Source organism: Ricinus communis, chromosome 3 (genome assembly GCF_019578655.1).
Source record: "Ricinus communis isolate WT05 ecotype wild-type chromosome 3, ASM1957865v1, whole genome shotgun sequence".
In the NCBI taxonomy this organism is placed as follows: domain Eukaryota; kingdom Viridiplantae; phylum Streptophyta; class Magnoliopsida; order Malpighiales; family Euphorbiaceae; genus Ricinus; species Ricinus communis.
In genome coordinates this window covers 8,079,290-8,105,124 of record NC_063258.1, presented here as the reverse complement: position 1 = coordinate 8,105,124, position 25,835 = coordinate 8,079,290, and the positions used below count along the sequence as shown (strand labels likewise).

General features: G+C 35.7%; 2 protein-coding genes across 2 annotated transcripts; both read left to right on the top strand.

Moving 5' to 3' along the window:
- Nucleotides 1–469: 469 nt before the first annotated feature.
- LOC125369521 lies at nucleotides 470–1,825 on the top strand. The gene has a single exon (XM_048372290.1). It carries the CDS (start codon nucleotides 470–472, stop codon nucleotides 1,823–1,825), a length of 1,356 nt encoding a protein of 451 aa, XP_048228247.1.
- Nucleotides 1,826–3,339: 1,514 nt separating this feature from the next.
- Nucleotides 3,340–4,488, top strand: LOC112536241. The gene is made up of 2 exons (XM_048372289.1): nucleotides 3,340–3,781; nucleotides 4,184–4,488. Exons 1-2 carry the CDS (start codon nucleotides 3,340–3,342, stop codon nucleotides 4,486–4,488), a joined length of 747 nt encoding a protein of 248 aa, XP_048228246.1.
- Nucleotides 4,489–25,835: the final 21,347 nt, after the last annotated feature.

Here is a 25,835-nt window from a genome sequence, read left to right as displayed (position 1 = left end):
TTGTATGCCTGACATCCTTTACAGGTGTCACATTTAGTGGTATCAGAGCACGGCTTAAAATTCATTGGGATAGAATTGTAAAAGCATTTAAAAGCATGAATGCATATACATGTTAGGGATGCATATGAATGTAAGAATTAAAAATAAGTGTTTGTATTTTTAATAGGATGAATAGAGAGGGGCCGACCGAGAATCCTGCTGACCTAAGTGAGTTTGAGTCTGTGCATGGAGTTGAGCATATAAATGCATCACCACAACCAACTCAGGAATTGCCACTAGTAATGCAACAATTTCTTGAGTCTTTGCAGCAAATAGTTAATCGGGTAGCCACTCAGCCAATCCAACAACTAATAATGCAACCGGTGGCAGAAGTTAGAGAAATAGAGGCTAAAGATATAACTTACGATAGGCTGAGAAAACAAGGAGCTATAGAATTTGAGGGGATCACTGATCCTGAGATAGCAGAAGAATGGTTACGGAGATAGGCAGGGGTCTTTGGATAAATTTGGATTGCACACCAGAGCAAAAGTTGAAATATGTTGTATCTTTATTGAGAAAATCAGCTTTAGATTGGTGGGATATGATTCCAGGAAGTAAAAATAGACCTATGACCTTAACTTGGGATGACTTCCTTAGGGAATTTGCAAATAAATACACACCACCAATATATAGAGATCGAAAGAAAATTGAGTTTTTGAGCTTGGAACAGGGATATATGACAGTATCAGAATATGAAATGCAATTCTCTCGATTATCAAAATATGCGTTTGAAGAAGTGGCTATAGAGGATGCAAAACAAAGACGGTTTGAAAAAGGATTGAGAATGGATATTCAGGAAAAGATTTCCTTGAAGCCACCAAGTTACAGTACTTTATTAGAGGCTGCATTAAGGGTAGAAGAATGTCTGATTGAGAAAGATGCAATGACAGCTAAGAAAAGAAAGATGATAAATGAATATGGTGGTTCAGAAAGGAAAGGAAGAGACATTTCTTTTAGAGATTCTAGGTCTCAAGGGAGTAGATATTATGGGAGAGTGGTTAGTCAACAAAATATGAGTAAGTGTGTTACAGTGATATCGGGTAGAGGCGGACGAAGTGTTTACAGCCAGAGTAGGGTAGAGAGTAAGAGAGGTGAGGGAGGTGTTTCAGTTAGTCGAGGATATAGTTCACCATGTGCTAGATGTAATAGGTTTCACAGTGGAGAGTGTTGGGGACCAAGGCAGATACTTTGTTTTTACTGTGGTAAGCCGGGGCATATAGCTAGAGATTGTTGGAGTAAAAATCAAGATAATGAAAGTCAAGTTTCAAGACAGAGCAGCATAGGTGAAAATATGACTCAGGGAGGAATAAGTAGAGGAAGATGTAGAGGAAGGGGACAAGGAGGTTCTAACATGGTACAGGCTAGACAGATAGGCCAACCTCAGCAATCACTGCCCCAAGCTAGAGTGTATGCAGTGACAAGACAGGAAGCACCTTCTGCAACTGATATTGTGACTGTTAAAATCTTTATTTATGGTTTTGATGCTTATACATTAATTGATCCAGGATCAACATCTTCATTCATTTCATATGAATTTGCATTGAAAAACCACAATGATATAGAAACCTTGGGGTATAACATTTGTGTATCAATGCCTGCTGGGGTTACTGTAATTGTAGATAAGATTGTCAAAACTTGTCCTGTGATCATAAATGGGAACACACTGTATGCAGATCTAGTAGTGATAAAACTTAAGGAATTTGATTTTATTTTAGGAATGGATTGGCTATTTAAGAATCATGCTATAGTAGATTGTCACATAAAAGAAGTGGTTATTAAGGCCTGAGAACATAGAAAAATAGTTTTTATAGGCGAAAGAAATATTGTTTCAACTTGTTTAATTTCAGCTACTGCTGCTTTCCATTTAATCAAAAAGGGTTGTAAAGCTTATTTGGCTAATGCGGTGAATGTATCCAAAGTTAGTTCAGGAGAAATGAATATTCCAGTAGTGAAGGAATTTGTAGATGTATTTCCAGAAGAACTACCGGGTTTACCTCCACATCGAGAGACAGACTTTGAGATAGAAACTATACCTGGAGAAGCACCAATATCAATTGCACCATATAGCATGGCACCCTTGGAGTTGAAAGAATTAAAGAAGCAACTGGAAGAATTATTAGAAAAGGGGTTCATTAGACCGAGTACATCATCTTGGGGAGCTCCAATATTGTTCGTAAAGAAAAAGGATGGCAGTTTAAGATTGTGTATTGATTACAGGCAGTTAAATCATTTTACCATAAAGAACAAATATCCTTTGCCACGGATTGGTGACTTATTAGACCAGTTAAAAGGAGAAATTGTATTCTTCAAGATTGATTTAAGGTCTAGATATTGGCAATTGAGAATTGCAGAGGCACACATATCAAAGACTACATTTAGAACCCGATATGGGCATTATGAATTTATTGTGATGCCATTTGGACTAACAAATGCACCTGCTCCTTTTATGTCTTTAATGAACAAAATATTCCAGAGGTATCTAGATCGTTTTGTCATTGTGTTTATCGATGATATATTGATTTATCCTAAAACTCGACAACAGTATGAAGAACATTTGAGAATAGTGTTACAGATTTTGAGAGAAAAGCAGCTTTATGCAAAATTTAATAAATGTGAGTTCTGGCTAGAAGAGATTGCATTCTTGGGGCATATTGTTTCCGAAAATGGTGTACAACCTGATTCTTCAAAGATTGTAGCCGTAAAGAAGTAGGAATCCCCTAAAAATGTATCAGAAGTATGAAGTTTTCTAGGATTAGCTGGATATTATAAGAGATTTGTTGAAGGATTTTCAATCATTGCTAAACCATTAACAAACTTGCTGAAGAAGAATGTCATATTTAAATAGGATGCTAAATGTGAGAAAAGTTTTGAAGAATTGAAGAAAAGACTTATTTCTGCACCGGTTCTAACCTTACCATCTGGAAATGGTGGATATGTAATTTTTATAGATGCATCACAACAGGGATTGGGGTGTGTGTTAATGCAAAATGGAAAAGTCATTGCTTATGCTTCTCGACAATTATGGAGTCATGAACTGAATTATCTGACTCATGATCTAGAATTGGCAGCAATTGTGCATGCTCTAAAAATTTGGAGGCATTATTTGTATGGAGAAACATTTTAGATTTTCACTGACCATAAAAGTCTGAAATATATCCCAACACAAAAAGAGTTAAACTTAAGACAAAGAAGGTGGATGGAGTTGTTAAAGGATTATGATTGTGCTATTGATTACCATCCGGGAAAAGCTAACAAAGTTGTTGATGCTTTGATAGGAAAACCATTAAGAAAAGTGCTGGAATGACTAGTCATGCAGTACAGTTATTGGTAGAGCTTAGAACATTGCATGTAGAAATTGCACTTCGGGATGATATACTTCTTGCAAGTATGCATGTCAAGCCTTTATTGGACAGTAAAATTCAAGGAAGGCAGATAAGTGATCCATATTTAAGAAAAATGAAGGATAAAGTGCAACAAGGAATGAATGAACAGTTTGCGTTGAGACACGATGGGATGTTGTTGATTAATGGACGTATTTGTGTTCCAAATATAAGAGAATTGAAAGAAGAAATTCTAAATGAAGCCCATTATGCACCGTACCCAATGCATCCAGGAAGCACTAAAATGTACAGGGATTTACAATCCTTTTATTGGTGGTCTACAATGAAGAAAGATACAGCTGAATGTGTAGCAAAATGTTTAACATGTCAACAAGTAAAAGCTGAACATCAGGCACTAGCTGGTAAGCTTCATCCATTGTCTATTCCATAGTGAAAATGGGAAACAATAATGATGGATTTTGTTCTAGGATTGCCTCGAACCTTTAGGAAGCATGATGCCATATGGGTAATTGTTGATTGGCTTATGAAATCAGCTCATTTTCTACCTGTGCAACAAAGTGATTCACTAGACAAATTGGCAGGAATATATGTTTCATAAATTGTAAGATTACATGGAGTGCCAACATCGATTGTGTCAGACAGAGATCCGCTGTTTACATCTCATTTTCTTAGGAAGTTTGCAAAGAGCTTTAGGGACAAAATTACATTTTAGTACAGCATTTCACCCCAGACAGATGGACAATCGGAGAGGATAATTTAAACATTAGAAGATGTGTTAAGAGCTTGTATGCTTGAATTTAAAGGGAATTGGGATGAGCACTTACCATTGATTGAATTTGCTTATAATAACAGTTATCATTCGAGTATCGGTATGGCTCCATATGAAGCTCTATATGGCAGAAGATGTAGAAGTCCTGTTTGTTGGGATATGGATGGGTTACGACAATTAGAAGATCCTGAATTGATACAAGAAACTGTAGACAAGATTCAAATAGTCAAAAAATGCTTAAAGGCTGCACAAGACAGACAAAAGAGTTATATGTACAAGCATAGAAGAGAGATGGAGTATGAAGTGGGTGAAAAAGTATTTTTGAGAGTGTCACCATGAAAGGGCATTATACGGTTTGGTAGGCAAGGAAAATTAAGTCTGAGGTACATTGGCCTTTATGAGATATTGGAAAGAGTTGGTCCCTTAGCTTATCGGTTAGCACTTCCACAGGATTATCGTAGATACATTACGTGCTCCATGTTTCCATGTTAAGAAGATATAGATCTGACCCTAGCCATATAGTACAAGAGTCAAAAATACAGTTAACAGAAGATTTAAGTTATAAAGAGGAACCTATTGGAATTCTTGATAGGCATATAAAGAAGTTACGTAACAAGGAAATTCCACTAGTAAAGGTTAAGTGGAGTCAACATTCACCAAAAGAAGCTACATGGGAAGTGGAAATAGACATGAGAGTTCAATACCCTTACCTATTTTTTGAGAATGGTGAGTCACTTTAATTTCGGGGACGAAATTCTCTAAGGTGGGGAGAAAATGTAATGCCCACCTAATGCATTTACATTTTTTTTTATAACATGCATATCATATAGATATGAGAAATGCATGAGATATGTATGGTATTAATGCTAATGTTAAATAGAAGAAGATTATAAATGTTACAATTAAGTCCATAATAAGAATTAGAAAGTTAAGGGATTGAATTGACTAATGGCAAAATTAAAGGGGCTAATTAAACCTAAAAAGAAAATTAATATGATAGAAAAGAGGAAGAAGAAAGAAAAGGTGGTAGTTTTTCTTCCTTCTTCTTCTTCTTTCTTTCTTCTTCTTCTTCAAAAAACAAGAAAAGAAAACTGAACTTCCAAGTGGAATTTAGAGGTTTAGAATCCATTTTAGATCTTAATCTTTATCTACAAAGGCTTTAGACGTTTATTTGGTAAGTAATTTTAATATTTTGTTGAATTGAATTAGACTTTAGAAGACATAGAATTCGAGTTCTAAAGACTCAGTTTTTCAGTCTTATTGTTTTGATCATATCTTGAGCTAGGAAGCTTTAAATCGAGTGTTCTTTGATGATAGAAACTCTGAAGAGTTATCTAAAACTTTTATTTGTTTAGCTCGATCTGAATCAGGCTCTATGTTAGTATAATAAGAGAATACATTTTATTGTTCAGTTTCTATCTTTGGTTTGAGTAAGGTGGATGGTTTTGTAGGGATATTTCTCTATACACCTCCAATTGAAACAAAATCAGTTTTAAATTATATTAGACACATAAGATTAGTGATTTGGAAAGTTTCATCATGAAATTTGTTGTAAAGAAAGTTTGGTGGATTTTTAAATTCACCCTATTAATTCTATCATAGTTGGCAGCCACACATATGTAGATAGTTTAGTTATATTATCATGCTAGATGAAATTCTATTAACTTTGGGTGTTTAGAAAAATAAGTGAATTATGATCTATTTCAGCTAAACAAATTTGGAATGACGGTGGCACCCAAATAAGCTTAAGCAAAGGGAAGGGAGCAACAAAGGCAAGTGAATAACTTAATATTCTATGTGAATATAACACAAAATAAATAATTATAATTTATTTGTTTAATTGATTGATTAAGGGAAATGTATATAATATATTAATAGATGTTAATTTTTGTTTATGGTGATTTTTAATTATAGTATTGATGGGTGATTGTTTTCGAAATGAGATTGTATATATGAATGTTGATTGGTGAATTAAGGTGTCTTGTTATAATGTGAACAGTATATTTGATTTAGCCATATCTGGAGCTTTATAACTCCAGATGATGTGCTACTTATTGCTATAGAAAATTTGAGAGGTAATTTACAAATGTTATAGAAATAGAGGAAGCTTGATTTTTCTGTTTTGATGGTCAATCTGGATCATACTTTCTGTTGCTTAATTTTATTGACAGCTTGACCATGGTGGATTATTTTTTATCTTTCTCTTTCTATACACATCCAATTAATGTAAAATCAGTTTCAAATCAATCTAGACTTATAATATTATTGATATGGAGAATATAGTTTTGGAATTCCTAATGTGGGATGTTTGGTGTATTTTTGAATGCACACTATTAAATCTGCCATGTTGCAATATGGTATGTTTTTGGTATATCATAGGTATATTATGGTTTCTTACATATAATGGAGATGTTAGATATTTAAATGGAGTGGTATATGATATATATAAATATAAGAATTATGGTTGGATGATCGTAAGGACGCAATGCTACTTGTGAATGAGGCAAGGCTGTGTGCGATATGGAATTCCGCATAAGATTATGGTTGGGTGTGTGCGTCTGGGGATCCATGAAAATATAATATATATATATATATATATATATATTATGGAATTAAATTATAATTCATAAGTTCCTTGCTGTCCTAAAGAAAATACTATGACAATGTTTATATATATACACTATAAAGTCATAATTAAATATCGAATGATTTGATGCCTGATAATACTACATGTTTGATTGTATTAATTTTCATAGGAAATTGTGTTATTCTTTGGCTGAGTTGCAAGCTCACTCCACTGCATTATTATTTTTTTAGGATTAGAAGAATTATAATTAGTTTTGACGAAACATTTGCATCTGTCGCACTAGCATTGTGTCAGGTAGGTTAGCATGAGGTCGCCCTCAGTTTTTCTTGGACGTGATATGTTTAGTGGATTTTATTATCATGTATAAAAATGGAGCATTTTATGTGTATATAATAAAAAAGAGTGTATACTATTTGATGTTGTGTGCTTTTTGGTGTGTGATATATATGACTCATATAAATAGTATTGTTATGCTTATTAATTTGTGAGTTAAAAGTTAGTAGTTAAGGAACATGTTATGTATCTATTTTTTGGATACAATGTATGCCTGACATCCTTTACAAGTGTCACACAAGATTCCTCAAGAGACTATTTACTAGGTTTGGGACACCTAGAGCTCTTATTAGTGACAGGGGGACTCATTTTTGTAATGTCCAGTTAGAAAAGGTGCTTAAGCACTATGGTGTATCGCATACGTTTTCTACACCCTATCACCCATAAACCAGTGGGCAAGTGGATGTCACTAATAGGGGTTGAAACAAATTTTAGAGAAAACTATAGGAGTGAGTAGGAAGGATGGGCGGAGAAGCTAGATGATGCCTTGTGGGCATTTAGGATGGCCTATCGTACTTCAACTGGTTTTACACCATATAGGCTAATTTATGGGAAAGCATGTCATTTTGCTCCTTTAAGGGATACTGACCCTCATTTTAGGTAGAGGTATTGGGCATATCCCTATGACTTTTTAACTTAGTTATCACTGTTATTTCTCCCTTGTTCGAGGTTGGATTAACAAACAAAAGATCCATAAAAAAGTTAACACTTCAATTAATTAAGTTTGTGAGTCAGATGTTCATCCTAAGATGCATGGGTAAGCTTCTATATGTAAGGCCAAAGTCCACTAGGTTTCCTGAGTTCACTACAACAATTTTAAAAAAAGGGGGGCCTTGTAGACAGGCTTCGTCAAGAGCAAACCCTAGTATCGGCCTTGAACTATGCCTAGGTAGTGCAATTTTAGAAAACTGAGAGAAATGACGTGAGTGCTAAGGGTGCAAGGGTCTACTTTTAGGCTCTACGAAGTGAACCTGGGTGATAAATCCCAGTCACTTAGATAACCAGGTCATGACCTCCTATTTACCTTGAGCTGCGCACAATCAAGCAAAGTAATCTAAACAATAAGCATTCAAACCATAGACATTCACCATATAAACTAAGAATCACAAGTACAATCAATCACAAACCACTGAATAACAGGAAAAGAGTAAAAGTAGAACCTTTATCAGAAGTTTAAGGGACTGTTTCCAACTCAGGGCATTTACCCCATGTTCAAAGATGCATTCTTGGAGTCATGCAGGTATACACCTGCGGTCTTCCCCTGTATTGTCAGATGGGTACAAGGGTTTCTATCTAAGGTCTTGAGGGTTCCATCAGGCTTGCTTCCTATGGGTTTTGGGAAGTTTTGGAAGTTGTGAAGGTCTTCTAAGGTCATTCTAGGGCTCAGGGTCCAGGCCCAGCGAAGGTCAATAGAAGTTCAACTTACTTCAGAAGACTGAAGGTAACCTAAGATTCCTAAATGCAGGGGTCTCATGCATTCCAAGATGCTAAAAAGTGGCAACTTAGATGTTTGAAAGACCCGCCGGGTTCACTCAGTTTTTTAAAGGTAAAAATGGTTTTGTAAAAAGATCAAACTGGAAAAGATAAAGTTTTGGTACAGTTAGAATGCTTATGTAAAACTCGTAGACTAACTCACTCGTCTTATTCATGTATTTACTCGCAGCATTTGTAGCGTTTATTCACTTGTAAGCAGGCTCGCTCATTCATTCGTTTGTTAACACACTCGCTGTCTACTAAACAAGCCAACCTAAACTGCCCTACTGAAAAAAAAAAGAACAGTAGGAAGAGCTTTCATATAATGCCGTGGCAACTCTTTTTTGTTTTTAATTTGATCAGGGGGAAGTTCTCGCTCCTTCACCTTATAAACTCGGTAGCATGCTTCACTCCTCGCTTTTGTGCAATTATAAAAAGATTACCACCTTGATGGATATTTGTAGCATTATTCAAGTAAATACAGATTGAGATTGTAGAAACATGAGCTTGTAATATAGCTACACCTAATTCCATACCGGTTAATGCAAGAACTATAAATAAAGGACCAGGATCCCCTATGAAATAGAAAAGGTCATTCATACATAGCATAGTCTAAGCGAACCCACTTAATCTTTACTAAACTATGATCGACTCATGTGCGTAAAATACACACATCTAAATGGGATTTTTAAGATTGATTTTATGGACATTTGGATGTGAATTGGTCCCAACACTCACCCTATGCGTCTGACTGTGTGAATTAGGTCCAAAAGAAGTCAAAGAATGATAAAGGGAAGAATTGGAGCATAATTGGACGTCGAAGCTGCCGAAACAAGCTAAGTATGTGCATGAGGAAGCAGAACAGGGCCGTGTTGGTTTCAACACTGGCCGTGTTCCCAACATGGGCACCAACAGGGCCGTGTTCCCAACATGGGCACCAACAGGGCCGTGTTGGGTGTATCAAACATTAAAGAAAAAGAAATTTTTAGGGAGCACGACCACATAGAGTAACACGGGCATAAACACCAGCCCGTGTTGGGAACACGGGCATCAACACAGCCATGTTAGCGTCGACAGGGGGAATTAATTAAAAGAAACAAGAGAGGTAAGAAAGAGAAGAGCAGGGGAGAACATCCCAAACCCTAATATTTCTCTCTCTAAGGGTTTTCTGAGCTGGAACCAAGGGAAAAGGAGACTTGGATCAAGGTTTCAATCGGATTACCTTGAAAGATTGAAGATTGGGCGAGGTTGGTTGATTGGTTTTCAAATCGAGCAAAAGGAACAAGAATCGATTCAATTCTAGCAAGAGCAATTGGGGCTGTTTACTCTCATCCAAGGGTGTAATCGGGTTTCTCTACCTTTACTCATTGTTGTAATTGAATTCTTGTATATTTTGATAATGAACATGATTAGCTAGATTGATTAAATCCATTGGGATTTCTTTACTATGTTGGCTTGATATTATATTGTTGGATTGTTTGGGTTAGTTTTGTATTTTTCTTGCTTTCAGTATTAATAAGATAATGCATTATTCATGAGACGTTGTGAATTGTGTGTTTAGATTGCTTTGTGTGATTGAGAAGTCCATTTGGCAATGGGAATTTTGAATAGCAAGAACTAGTTAATAATCGCTCAGAGATAAGGATAATTAACTAGCCGGATTAAGAATTAACAAAGCTTAATAGAGGCGGATTAAAGCTTAATGCTAATTTAAGAATCAATCGTTAGGAAGAGATTCCAACTTTAGGTTACTAGGTTTAGGAATTCAGTTATCTCGAGAGTGAAACCGAATTCGGTTAAGAATTCATCCACGGGTAGCATAATTAGACTCACCAATCCTTTATCTTTTGTTTGATTGCCAACTAGTTTAGGTTTCCTTTGGGTTTGCTTTCTTGTCTTGGTTATTTTAGTTATCAATTACTCCTGCATCTCCCTTAGAACTTAGCTTGTAGCTATTAGTTAGTTTAGAAATTATTCATCACTAATTTTAGGTTAATATAACAAAGAACAAAGGAGTAACTCTGGGCTTTCACTTTCTCAAGGAATACGACCTTGATACTCGCCATTAGTGCTAGACTGCATCGATAGGTACACTGCCTTAGATTGTAGCTAACACATGTAGCACGCATCATAACTATAGTGAATTTAATTACCTTTATTTGGCATATAGTCCTTTCTAAGCTGAAATTAAGGGGAAGGCATTTCTAAAAGTCTAGAAATTATTTACGCCTCACTCCTAAATTTCCATATCTATACCTAAGCCCCATTACAACCCTTGTGAAAACCCTTTGATTGTGATATTTGATTGTTTGCAGTAGCGGAGATGGGATTTATGAGCAAGCTTATGGCAAGTAGGTTGAATATAATTGTGTTGAGGTGTTGATTCCCTTTTATATAGCAAGTGCATAGAGTGATCCCTTGTGAGGCATATGGTTTCTTGAATATTTGATGTTGAATGTACTATTTAATTTCTTCATACACTAACATGATAATTACTCTTGTTTAGATTGCTAGTTTAGTTTTTGGTCGAGTTTTAATTTGGGATAGATTGAATATTGCTTAATGGTAATCAATTGCATGAGTTTTAAAGCAAGCTTATGATCTAAACTGTTGATTACTTGAGGACAAATAAAAGCTTAAGTGTGGGGTGATTTGATATCCTTGATCTCACACATGTTTGCATGCTTGATTTTGAGTTATTTTAGAGCAATTTATGTATTTTTGTATTAGAATCACCCTGTTTTAGTTTCCTTTGTGTCTCAGGTGTTTTTCTAGGTACATCATCAAAGTTAGAGAGAAATTGGACCAAACTCGGGAAGTAATAGTCGAATCGGTCGCATTTGTTCAACACGCCCATGCTGAAGGGCATGGTCAGGGTCAGAGGGCGTGCTGAGATGCCTTACCTATGGCGAAAAGAAGCGATTTGCAACACAGTTTCTCAGAGTGACACGGTCTAGGAGATGTTCGTACTGAGGAGCACGGCCCGAATCCAAGCCGTGTTGAAGAAGACTAAATGTACACTTTTAGATCAACATGCCATGCATCCAGGTCGTGCTAACCAGAATGGCCCAAATCCAGGCCGTGTTGGATCCCGAAAACTAAGTGAAAAGAAAAGGAAAAGAAAGAGAGCGAACAAAGAGAAAAAAGAAGATAGAAAGAAAACTTTGGAGCATTCAAGACAAACTTGGAGAGCTAATTTCCAAACAATCAAGAAGAGGAAAACGGAGATGAATTCCACTTCAACATCATCAAGATAGCTGCTCTTGAGGATTGGATCGAAGATTCAAAAGAAAGAAGAATGAGATCTTGATCTGTAGAGCTTGGATATAGAGTTATTCAAGAGGGGGATAGCATCTCACCATTTGAGAAAAGGGTGTTCATGTTCTTTTCGATTCTTGTCTACTTTGTATTCAATTCCTGTATTAGTTTAATCATGAACTTGTGTAACTAATTCTATTAAACCCATTTGGGGATGATCTTTAGCCATGCTAGGCTTGTTTTGTGCTTAATTGATTGGATTATTGATTTAAGATTGTAGTTTTCATTCAAGTAAAATAAAATTTATTGTTTCTTCTTCATTGTTGAATCAATTTGAAAACTACTTTATAATTGAGAAATTCAATTGAGTTTGGACAACTGCTTGTGTGATTAGGTGATTTGTATCTTAGAGATAAGTGTAATAGCTTACTGGAATAAGAACTAGACATTCTTATTAGCGGTATTAGAGATTAATGCTATTCTATAATCGATTATTAGGAAGAGATTCTAACTTTAGATCTTTAGGGTTAGGAATTGGTTAGCTCAAGATAGAGGCCAATTCATTTAAGAAATTACCCACAGATTGCAATTCTTAATCAATCAATTCATAATTTATTGTTTGTAAGCTGGCTAGCTAAAGTGATCCCCAATTAGGTTAACTCATCTCATTATCCTTTTTCAACTTTCATTCTCTTTGTTAAAATTTAGCTTTCAATTGCATTCTTAATCATTTTTAGTTAATAATCTTCACCATCATATGATCGGTTAGATAATAGGAATAGCATAGTAGTAGTAGTTTCTCAATTATCGCAGGATACGACATTAATACTTGCCATAGCTAGATTACATTCGATAGGTGCACTTGCCTGTTCATTGTTAGTTGTGTTAGCGAGCCATCATTGACCAGTCAACCCCTCTCCATTTCTTGATTTGACTTTAGTTTATTCATCTTTCTTTGTTCTTTTTCACATTTATGTTCTAGTTTCTTCTTCTTATGGAATGAGGGCTTTTGCACTATGAAAACTGCATGCATTCGAATACTTGAGGATAGTAAGTATATTATTTCAGTTCTCTACCTTATGGGAAATCAAGTTCTTGGTTCTTTCAAGAATCTTATGGACTTATCAACCCTCGTGCTAGTGAACATAGACTCATGGCTCGCGTACTTTCTTTATTTTGTGTTCTTTATCTGTATTTGATTCTTATGCTTAGTCATATGGAAGAGAACAAAGAACTTTTGATTTCTTTCCTTATCGAATCCAAAATCCTACCTATGTTCTTATTCTATTCGTTTCTTTTATTCCTCTTTCTGTAGTATGATGCTTTAGTTTTAATTGGGGAGCATAAACATGACTATTGAGTGAAAGCACGTGGAAGCGGCAATCTTAGGCACCAATCCATTGCATGGACGAATGCGAAGAAAGAACATTAATTGATTGAGTACTGATGTCATTCTCTGTATGATTTTGAATGAATCTTTTGGAGGAATGAGGGAATGACGAGAATCGAGGTACGCCCAAATATTTCGATTTAAGATTTGCTATAATAGGAACTCCATCATTCCTTGTTCCTCTAGGCATAAGATGAAGGAATGACGAGAATCAAGGTACGCCCAAATATTCCAATTTAAGATTTGCTCCATTAGGATCTCCATCATTCCTTGTTCCTCTAGGCATAAGGATTTTTAACGAAATAAGGATTGGCATAAGGAATCATGGAAATGCAATTGACAAGTTGGACCGGTGGCTTAGCTTGATGATGAAGTAGGACGAGAAGTAAATTCACGCTCATAAGGAAGAAATCATTTTGTTTTTGATTAATCCAAGCATAATGAGAGCGAGAATGCTAGCATTTTGATATTTGGGATGCATATAGTGAAGTAATTTGGGTTAGAGTGTTATTATGTAGGCCCACATGAATTTTCCTTTGTTTTTGTGAAGCTCTTAAAATTTGGGACTACGAGAGTTGTTGACTAGCCAACTCCTATCCAGTTCTTGATATGACTTTAATTTATTCATCATTATGTATTTATTTATTCACATTTGGCTTCTAGTTTCTTCTTCTTATGGAATGAGGACTTCGCACTATAAAAACTATAAACAGCCAAATACTTTAGGCTAGTGAGCATATTATTTTAGTTTTCTACCTTATGGAAAATCAAGTTATGGATTCTTTAAAGAACTCTGCAGATTTATGAGGCTCGCGCTAGCAAATCACGTCCTTCCTTTCTTTTGCATTCTCTATATACCCTTATGTTTAAAACAATTCTATTTGAGCCTTACGCTTAGTCGTCTGGAAGAGAAAAAAGAACTTATGATTTTTATCCTTATCGGATCTGAAATCCTACCTAAATTCTCTTTTTATTCATTTCTTTATGCCCCTTCATCTAGTATGATGGTTTGATTTTATTTGGTCGGCATAAACACGACTGTTGAGTCAAAGCGCGTGGAAGCGGCAATCATAGGCACCGATCCAATGCTTGGATGAATGCGAAGAGGGAAAGTTAGTTGACTCAATATTGATATCATTCACCGAATGGTCGTCGATGATTGTTTTGGAGGAAATAGGAAACTACGAGAATCGAGGTACTCCTAAATATTTTGATTCAGGATGTTCAACATTTGGATCTTCATCATTCCTTGTTCCTCTAGGCACAAGTACTATTGATGGCACAAGGATTAGCATAAGGAATCCTGGAAACACAATTGACAAGCTTGACCGATGGCATTGGGGCTTAGCTTGATGATCAAGCAGAACGAGAAGTAAATCCACACGCGTAAGGGAGAAATCATATTGTTTCGATTAATCCAAGCATAATGAAAGCGAAAATGCGATCATTTTCATGTTTGGGATGCATATAATGAAGTAATTTGGGTATGAGTATTATTAGGTAGGCGCATGCGAATTTCTCCTTGTTTCTTCATTAAGGCATGATGGGCTACTTATGCAACCTACACTTAAGGCAGTGAACCTATCGATGCAGCCTAACACTAGTGAGTATCAAGGTCGTATCCCTGGAGATCGGGTGAACCTAGAGTTACTAATGTTCACTATGTTATCTAGTTTGAAATAGAGTGTGAGAAGTCTAAATTAATTAACTAATGATTATAAATGCAAATAAAGGAAAAACCAGTAACTGACAATCGAAAGATAACCGCAACAAAAGAAGCAAACCCAAAGGCGACCTAAGTGATGGAACTCTAAAGGTTGATTTTATAAATTACCAATCTTGCTTACCCGTGCCTAAATCCTAAATTGAACTCGATTTCTCTCTCGAGCTTACCGACTTCCTAAACCTGCACTAACCTAATGGAATCTCTTCCTATAAGATTATTACAGATTAGCATTAAGCGTGATTTAGATCTATTAAGAGTTATTAATTCTTAATTCGGCAAGTGAATTAACCTTATCTCTAAGTATTAACTACCAGTTCTTACAATTCAATTTCCAATTGTAACAAGCATTTCTCAATGTCAAGAAACAACCCAAAAGATAATTAATTCAACGTCTCAAATTAACTGAATTAAACTTTATTACTGAATAGCAAAAAGATTACAAGAATGGCAATTACAAATCTAACAACCAAGCACAATCCTTCACAATAAAGACCCCAATGAGTTCAAAAGATCTAGCTACTCATGTTCATAGTTAAAGCAAAATAAGGAACAAATAAGGAAAAGAAAATTGAAAGCATGTACACCCTTCTCTTTCAAGTTGGATGAGAAACCCTAATTTTCCAATCCAAAATATCAAACCCTAATTTGCCTCTTCAATGCTCCCAAAATGTTGTTTTGATCTTCAAATCAATGTTGAAACAAGTGTAATCCTCCCTCCATTAATGAATTTGATCTCCCAAGGTCGACAATTGAGGCCTAGAAAATAAGTGAATTAAGTGTATATCGAAATTAGGTCAGACAAAATCTAGCCTCCACTCACCAAATTGAACTTTTGCCTAGATAGTCTCCTCATCATGGCCGTGGTCAAGCCTGTGCTGGTCAGCACGAGCGGAGTCCAGGCCGTGCTGAACTTAAGGGTTCCGTTGTGTTGACCCTTTCCAGGTCGTGCTCAAGCTGGTGCTGAGCCACCACGGGCCATGGTGGAGGCTGTGGTGGCTATGGAAACCATGCCAAAAGGCACTCTTGGAAGGCAGCTAGTTGGCAATTCAGCACGGCCGGAGTCCAGGCTGTGCTCAACCCTCTCGGGTGCTAGTCCTCGCCCAATTTGATGGATTATGGTTTGTAATCATGCATATTTCCCTCGATTGTTGATAGTGTCCTTCGAAAATGACCTGAAACGAGAAAGGAAACAAAAAATAGGTGATTCTAGCATAAAACGAGATTATCATGCATAAAAATGTAAACAATTGGGTATGAAAACATGTATAGTATGATGCCTATCAAGGCAGCTCATTAAATTTGGGACTACGAGAGTTGTTAACTAGTCAACTCCTCTCCAGTTCTTAATTTGACTTTAGTTTATTCATCTTTATTTATTTATTTTTTTTACATTTAGGTTCTAGTTTCTTCTTCTTATAGAATGAGGGCTTTCACACTATAAAAACTACACTCAACCGAATACTTGAGGCTAGTGAGTATATTATTTCAGTTTTCTACCTTATGGCAAATCAAGTTATGGGTTCTTTAAAGAACCTTACGGACTTATCAACGCTTGTGCTAGCGAACATAGACTCATCGCTCACGTATTTCCTTTCGTTTGTGTTCTTTGTCTACCCTTGTGTATATAGTGGATGTATTTGATTCTAATGCTTAGCTGTATGCAAGAGAACAAAGAACTTTTGATTTCTTTCCTTATCGAATCTAAAATCCTACTTATGTTCTCATTTAATTCGTTTCTTTTGTCCACTTTGTCTAGTATGATGCTTTAATTGGGGAGCATAAACATGACTGTTGAGTGAAAGCACGTGGAACGGGCAATCTTACTCACCGATCCAATGCATGGATGAATGCAAAGAAAGAACACTAGTTGATTGGGTTGATGTCATTCTTTGTATGATTTCGAATAAATCTTTTGGAAGAATGAGGGAATGAGGAGAATCGAGGTATGCTAAAATATTCCGATTTAGGATTTACTCCATCAAGATCTTCATTATTCCTTATTCCTCTAGGCACAAGGGTTCCTGATGAAATAAGGATTGGCATAAGGAATCATGGGAATGCAATTGATAAGTTGGATTGGTGGCTTAGCTTGATCATGAAGCAGGACGAGATGTAAATTCACGCTCACATGGAAGAAATCATGTTGTTTTTTATTAATCCAAGCGTAATGAAAGTGAGAATGCTAGCGTTTTGATGTTTAGGATGCATATAGTGAAGTAATTTAGTTCGGAGTGTTATTATATAGGCCCACGTGAATTTATCCTTGTTTTGGTGAAGCTGGCTCCTAAAATTTGGGACTACGAGAGTTGTTGACCACTTAACTCCTCTCCAGTTCTTTATATGACTTTGGTTTATTCATCCGGGCCTCGATTCAGAAAGATGAAAGCCAAAAAGTCAAAAATTAGTATTTATTTATTTATTCACATTTAGCTTCTAGGTTCTTCTTCTAATGGAATGAGGCCTTTGCACTATAAAAACTACAAACAACCAAATACTTGAGGCTAGTGAGCATAGTATTTTAGTTTTCTATCTTACGGGAAATCAAGTTATGGATTTTTCAAGAACTCTGCACACTTATAAGGCTTGCCCTAGCAAATCACGTCCTTCCTTTCCTTTGCATTCTCTGTCTACCCTTGTGTTTATAACAACTCTATTTGACCCTTATGCTTAGTCGTTTGGAAGAGAATAAAGAACTTATTATTTCTATCCTTATCAAATCCAAAATCCTTCCTACGTTCTCTTTTTATTTATTTCTTTGTGCCCCTTCGTCTAGTACGATGGTTTGGTTTTATTTGAATAGTATAAACATGTCTGTTGAGTTAAAGCGCGTGGAGGGGCAATCAAAGGCACGATCCAATGCTTGGACGAATGCGAAGAAGGAAAGTTAGTTGATCAAGTATTGATATTATTCACCGAATGATTACCGACGATTATTTTAGAGGAAATAGGGAACTATGAGAATCGAGGCACTCCTAAATATTTTGATTCAGGATGTGACCATTTGGATCTCCATCATTTATTGTTCCTCTATGCACAAGTGATGTGCATAGTTTTACACATATTTGCTTGCATATTATTGCGTATGTTCTTAGTAATTATTGTGCTTTTATTCCCAGATCACCTATGTTTTGTCTTTTTTTGCATTTCAGGAGCATTTATAGGACATTCATTGGTGTTTAAGCAATTATAGATCAATACGTATGGAAATGGATGAGAATTCATCAAGATCGGACAAGAGCTAGCGTTGCACACATTGAGCACGGCCTAAGTCAAGGCCGTGCTGACCATCACGGCCTGGACTCTGGCCATGACCAACCATCGAAACTTGGTCTTCAAAATAATGGTTTGGGCACAGTTTCTAAGGCCACTACGGCCTCCACCACGGGCCGTGGTGGCCAGCACCGGCGGGGGCACGGCCAAGGTGAAAACCTACTTAGTGAGATCCACAGTTTCAGCATGGCCTAGACTCCGGCCGTCCTGACCAGCACGGCCTTGAACACGGTCGTGCTAAAACAAAATACATGAGGAAAATGAATTTTTTAGGGTGAGAAAAAGAGGGGGAAGGGGTGACATAGAGCCCTGGCGGCTGGTTCGGTTTCTGCACAGTATTGAGTGCGAGAGAGAGTTGCAGGGAGGAAGAATCTCGGAATCGCAAGGTTCTGAGTGCAAAACAGTAGTGGAGCAATTGAAGAGCAATTTGGGAGATTAATCAAAGTGTAGATCCAGATTTGGAGCTGTTCATCCAATTCGAGAGAAAAGGGTGTACATGTTTTATTTTCATTATTCTTTCATTGTAATTGATTTCCTAGATTGTTTTAAACATGAACATTTTTAGCTAGACTGATTAAATCCATTGGGATTTCTTTACTATGTTGGCTTAATATTATATTGTTGGATTGTTTGAGTTGGTTTTGTATTCTTCTTGCTTTTAATATTAATAAGATAGCATTATTTATGAGACGTTGTGAATTGTGGTGTTTAGATTGCTTTTTGTGATTGAGAAGTCCATTTGGCAATTGGAATTTTGAATAGCAAGAACTGGTTAATAATCACTTAGAGATAAGGATAATTAACTAGCCGGATTAAGAATTAACAAAGCTTAATAGAGGCGGATTACAGCTTAATGCTAATTTAAGAATCAATCGTTAGGAAGAGATTCCAACTTTAGGTTATTAGGTTTAGGAATTCGGTTATCTCGAGAGAGAAATCTAATTTAGTTAAGAATTATTGGATTCATCAATCCTTTATCTTTTGTTTGATCACCAACTAGTTTAGGTTCCTTTTGGGTTTGCTTTCTTGTCTTGGTTATTTCATTTATCCATTCATTCCTGCATCTCCCTTTAGAACTTAGCTTGTAGCTATTAGTTATTTAGAAATTATTCATCATTCATCTTAGGTTAATATAACAAAGAAGTAACTATGGGCTTTCACTTTCCCGAGGAATACAACCTTGATACTTGCCATTAGTGCTAGACTGCATCGATAGGTACACTGCCTTAGATTGTAGCTAACACAATTTAGCTTATCAAGTTTTTGGCGCCGTTGCCGGGGAATGTTTGAAAACTAGAGTGAAATTTGCTATTTGTTAATTTAGCCATTTTTATTTTTTTATTTTATTTATGTTTTGTTTGTATATATTTATTTAGTTAAGTTTATGATTCAGGTAGTGAATGATAAGGAGGTTCAATATTAAATTCAAACTCTTTGTATGATGCGTTAGAAAATGGGATTAGGAACCAAGAGAGTGCTAAAAATTGGGATACCCATGCATATTTAGAAGCTCAAGTGGAATCGTTTTGCAGGGCTACCGATCAACTCTCCACTCCTATCCTTTCATCTCAAGTTTTTTATGAATTTTGTTGTGGTTTACATTTGAGTAATGATTGTCCATTATATAGTGATGTCGCTCATTATTCTTATAACTATGAACAGGTGAATTATACGGGAAGTTGGCAAAATGACTCATATGGAAGCACCCACAATCAAGAGTTGAGCATTCATTCACCTTTTGGATGGAGCTTAGATGGCCAAGAACCACCAGAATCTCAGTAACCACATCAGCAGCCTAATCTTGCACCTTCAACTCAAGATGAAGAGTTAGTGTCGGAGGAGCTGATGATGAGGTTCATTACAAGTCTTGATGATAGATTCCAACAAATAGAGAGGATACTTGAAAGTCAACTAGCCTCCATTAAGAACTCCATCAAATGCTACTGAATCCGAGGAACACTTGAGCGCCGTCACTTTGCGTTCAGGTGAGAATTTTTCTGGTTTATCTACTATGTTTGATGATGATGCTTCTGTGCAGGATGATTTCTTGAACATGGAGATGGAACTAGAAAAGGAAGAGGCGAACATGATTCCTTTGAAAGACTATCAACAAGAACGTACAGTTGATGATGCTGAGTTGCAGTTAGAGGAATTTTTGGTGGATTTTCCACAAGTCCATTCGATGATAGAAGATGAGCATGAGTTATCCAATGAAGAAGTCTTGGAGGAGCTCAAGTTTCTTTTAGCAAGTGAACCAAGCCAAGGACTAGAGAAAACCATCGACGTTCCTGAAGAAATTGCCCAACTGTCGATCTTTCCAATTGGTGAAACTTCAGCTTTCAAATTGGAAGAGCCCCTAGAGCATCATGGCTACGTGCAATTATACGAGGAGCGAGTTTTGCCCATCATACTGGCAGCTTGCTTGATAGTCAGGAAGAGGAAATTGATGATTATCCCTCTAAGCGGATACTTGAAGCCATTTGCTTGGAAGAAGGATGGATGGTTGTCGATCACGCCCATTTGCCTTTCACCATGAGTCCAGCTAAGAAGACTCATCACATAAAAAAGAAGCGCTTTTGGGAGGCACCCCAATTTTTGTCTTTAATTTATAATATTTTAACCTTTTATTTTGAAATATTTTATTAGTTTTAGTTTTCATATTTTATTTAATTTTCGTTTCGGTTTGATTTTATTTCTTTATTTTATTATTTTGATTCTCTGGGGAGGCCTTTGAATTTCCATAACATCGGCCTCGATGGATGATCGGGGTAGTCCCCTAGATCTTTTTATTTTCCTGCATTTATTTACTTTATTTTTCATACATGTCATGCACTTGGATTGTATTGCCTTTGTTCTCTTAGTTGAGCATCCCATGCGGGGTATCCTGACATTTTACACCGAGGACAGTGTGTTTTTCAAGTGTGGGGTGGTTGTGGGTAAACCTTATAAATCTACTCTCTCATATGATTCTTAGATATATCTGAAATTGCTATCACTAGGTGTTGTCTATTGTTAAGATGTTAGAACACTGTGTTTTTATTCACTTGAGTATGCTATTTTTTGAGCTGATTGATGACTTGATTTATAGAATTGTAGTTACTTTTCTTTGTTGTTCATTGTCCTTGGAAAACAATTGATGGTGTTTTACACATCAACCCTGCCGGGTTAAACTGGTGTTATTTAATTGTTTTTCAAATTGTCGAATTTTAACTTAGAACGTTGATAATGTCATATGCATGTGTTTCTTAAGTAATGATTCAATTAATGATGTTGTGAACCAATTGCACCTAATACCACACCTCAAAGTGAGACTTTGAACGTGTTGAGCATTCATTATACTTATGCTCTTTATATTTCTTGTTTGAGTGTGCATTGTACTTGACTTTGCTTCTAGAACTTGCTTTGTAATGCATGTTGAAGTTACATGAATATTGTGAATACCATGAGATGATTTGGGCGATTTAGGATTCACCACATTTGACCAAAAGCCTATCACCTTATGTTTCCATTAGTTAGCCAGTTTTGAGCCTTAACCTTTTCTTCATAATCTATACCTATACACTTCAATTATATCATTCTTTACATTTATCTTTCCTATACCCTTATGCTGGAATTTCTTTATGTGATTTGTTCAACTTTATGTGGGATTAAAATGCTAGTTGCTATGTTGGTAAATTCATTAAATCTTTTTGATATTTTAAATGCTCCCTTTAATCCAATTTGTATTTGTTATTCTTTATATTTATTCGAGTTGTATGCAGCGGTCGCTAATAAGCTGCTAGTTCATTATTAAAAAAAAAAAAAGAAAAAGACAAAAAAGAAAAAGAAGAAGAAGAAAAAAAATATATAATAAGCAAAATTCTTTATTTGTTTATCTCTTTATTGGATTTAGAGCATTTGCGAGCGTTATTCTATGAAGTAGGGATTTTAGTGAATGATTCTTTTTGTGATCTTAGGCATTTAATCCTTTGAGCATATACTATTGTTTATCGCACGAATTCCAGCATTTTCACACTTCTGTCCAAATCTCCGTACCTTTACCTTAGCCCCATTATAACCTTGGGAAAGACCCTTTGATTTTGGTATTTACTTGTTCACAATAGCGAAGGTATGATTTATGAGCAAGCTTATGGTGAGCGGGTCTTGTGCATTTGTTTTGAGGGATTTGTTATTCACCTAATATACACTTTGAGTGACTTGAGTGATCCTAGTGAGGCACTGGTTCGTGATGTTTGTATTGAGTTGTCATTTAAGTTATTCATGCATTAACATTATTTTCACTCTCTGTTAATGATTTGCAATTTGATTTATGATTGAGTATCCTTTGAGATGTGTCAGATACTATCTGTTATGGACTAGGGGCATAAACTGTAAGGAATTGCTAACTGCAGTTTTATGAGGTGAGTTGTTAATTGCTTGAGGATAAGCAATAGCTTAAGTGTAGGGTAATTTGATATGCATAGTTTTACACATATTTGCTTGCATATTATTGCGTATGTTCTTAGCAATTATTATACTTTTATTCCTAGATCACTCGTGTTTTGTCTTCTTTTGTATTTCAGGAGCATTTATAGGACCGCCATCGGTGTTTAAGCAATTATAGATCAATACATGTGGAAATGGATGAGATTTCATCAAGATCGGACAAGAGCTCAAATTGCACACATTGAGCATGGCCTGAGTCAAGGCCATGCTGACCATCACGACCTGGTCTTCAAAATAATGATTTAGTCTTCAAAACTTGGGCTTAATATTATATTGTTGGATTGTTTGAGTTGGTTTTGTATTCTTCTTGCTTTCAGTATTAATAAGATAGCATTATTTATGAGACGTTGTGAATTATGGTGTTTAGATTGCTTTGTGTGATTGAGAAGTCCATTTGGCAATTGAAATTTTGAATAGCAAGAACTGGTTAATAATCACTTAGAGATAAGGATAATTAACTAGCCGGATTAAGAATTAACAAAGCTTAATAGAGGCGGATTAAAGCTTAATTCTAATTTAAGAATCAATCGTTAGGAAGAGATTCCAACTTTAGGTTATTAGGTTTAGGAATTCGGTTATCTCGAGAGAGAAATCGAATTCAGTTAAGAATTATTGAATTTATCAATCCTTTATCTTTTGTTTGATCACCAACTATTTTAGGTTCCTTTTGGGTTTGCTTTCTTGTCTTGGTTATGTCATTTATCCATTCATTCCTCCATCTCCCTCAGAACTTAGCTTGTAGCTATTAGTTAGTTCAGAAATTATTCATCATTCATCTTAGGTTAATATAACAAAGAACAAAGAAGTAACTCTGTGCTTTCACTTTCCCTAGGAATACGACCTTGATACTCGCCATTAGTGCTAGACTGCATCGATAGGTACACTGCCTTAGATTGTAGCTAACACAATTTGGCCTATCAACAAGTATTATTGTTGGCATAAGGAATAATGAAAACATAATTGACAAGCTTGACCAATGACATTGGGGCTTAGCTTGATAATTAAGTAGGATAAGACTTAAATCCACGCGTGTAAGGGAGGAATCATATTATTTCGATTAATCCAAGCATAATGCAAGCAGAGATGCGATCATTTTCATGTTTGGGACGCATATAATAAAGTAATTTGAGTAGGTGCATGCAAATTTCTCCTTGTTTCTTCATTAAGTCGGCTTATTAAATTTGGGACTACAAGAGTTATTGACCAGTCAACTCCTCTTTAGTTCTTGATTTGACTTTAGTTTATTCATCTTTCTTTATTTATTTTTTCACATTTAGGTTCTAGTTTCTTCTTCTTATGGAATGAGGGCTTTCACACTATAAAAATCATACTCAATCAAATACTTGAGGCTAGTGAGCATTTTATTTCAGTTTTCTACCTTGTGGGAAATCAAGTTATGGGTTCTTTTAAGAACCTTATGGACTTATCAATGCTCGTGCTGACGAACATATACTCATTGCTCACGTACTTCCTCTCTTTTGTGTTCTTTGTTTACCTTTGTGTTTATAACAGTTGTATTTGATTCTTATTCTTAGTTGTATGGAAGAGAACAAAGAACTTTTGATTTCTTTCCTTATCAAATATGGAATCCTACCTATGTTCTCATTTTATTGTTTCTTTTGTTCCTCTTTGTGTAGTATGATGCTTTAGTTTTATTTGGGGAGTATAAACATGACTGTTGAGTGAAAGCACATGGAAGCGGCAAGCTTAGGCACTGATCTAATGCGTGGAGGAATGCGTAGAAAGAACATTAGTTGATTGAGTATTGATGTCATTCTCTATATGATTTTGAATGAGTCTTTTGGAGGAATGAAGGAATGCGAATCAAGAGTCAAAGCCAAGATATGATCCAACTTCAAGTCAAGGATCGAATTCTACTCCAAGTTCAATTATAAGTTCAAAGGATCCGTTATTCATCAAAGGAGGTCCAATTATAAGAGCTAGGGCTAAGAGGATGAAGGAGGCCTTAAATGGGCCTATTCAATAACCTAATCCAACATGAAGGCAAGTTTGGGCCAAAATATTCACAAGGTAAAGGGGGAGACCAATTTCCTTCAAGAGGAAACAAGACAAAAGAAGCTTAAAGAGGAAACCAAAAGAAGGCGCCTAACGTATGTTGCTTGACCTAAGAGTGCACCAACTTCAAAGAGGAAACAATGGGGCAGCCACATATCTTATCATTTAGGAATAAATCTTGATTGATTTAGTAATGTCTTTATTGATTATGACTGAATAAATCAATTAGGCTTCTTATTTTGTTATTTTGGAAGTCTTTTATTATTTCCTTTTAGAATACGTTTTTTAATATTTTAATTAAGCATAGTTCCTTATTTTGTTTATTTTGGAAAACATCTATTTAGCATATACTTTAGATTATTTCCTTTATGCAAACAAAAAATTAGGGTAGTGTCTTTATCTATTTAAATCATATGTAGCCGAATGGCACAAATGAATGAATATTTTGAGTTAAATATATTTATGAGAATTATTCTTGATTGGTTCTTTGGAAGAACTTCAAACTTATCAAGACCTTGTCCTTGTGGTGTTCAACATCGACTTATAACTCACCTTCTACCTTTCTTGAGTGTGGCGTCAACAATCTTTTTATCCCACAGTTCAAGATACAAGTTATTTTTGGGTTAAGGTCATCAAAGTTCAGATATAGCTTTCTTGGGAATCTTATTTCAATTCCTCATGTTGGGTCTTGTCACAAGTTGCCAAGGTTCACATTATTTGGTATCAGAGCCATCTTTGGAGACTAATGTTGATGACGTTAAAGAGATAATATGCTATCCTGAAGAAAATATAGATTCTTATAGGTGGATGATTGAAAATGGTGAAAAGGACAACGATTTGCAAACTTTGAGTGAAATTATAATTGAAGAGGTCAAAGTTGAAATGAGGCAAAGGTTGAGAAAAGTGCAGAAGTGTTAGTAGATGCTATTGAACATGTCGATTTTATTAGCACTGAAAATATTATTTGTTCCAAAATTACTCTAATCACTTTTTTGAAAGAATTTCAGGTTAATAATGAGTTTATAATGATTTTAATCATATGTTTGGTTCTTTCATAATATTGAGGCAAGATTCGAGGACGAATCTTTTAAAAAAAAGGGGGAATGATGAACCCTAAATTGCCTCTTAAATGCCTCCAAATCCACTCT

Coding starts and splice junctions, on each gene's coding strand:
- LOC125369521 (XM_048372290.1), top strand. CDS start 470: ATGGTTACGGAGATAGGCAGGGGTCTTTGGATAAATTTGGATTGCACA.
- LOC112536241 (XM_048372289.1), top strand. CDS start 3,340: ATGACTAGTCATGCAGTACAGTTATTGGTAGAGCTTAGAACATTGCAT. Junction 3,782..4,183: donor TGAACATCAGGCACTAGCTG/GTAAGCTTCATC, acceptor TTGAATTTAAAG/GGAATTGGGATGAGCACTTA.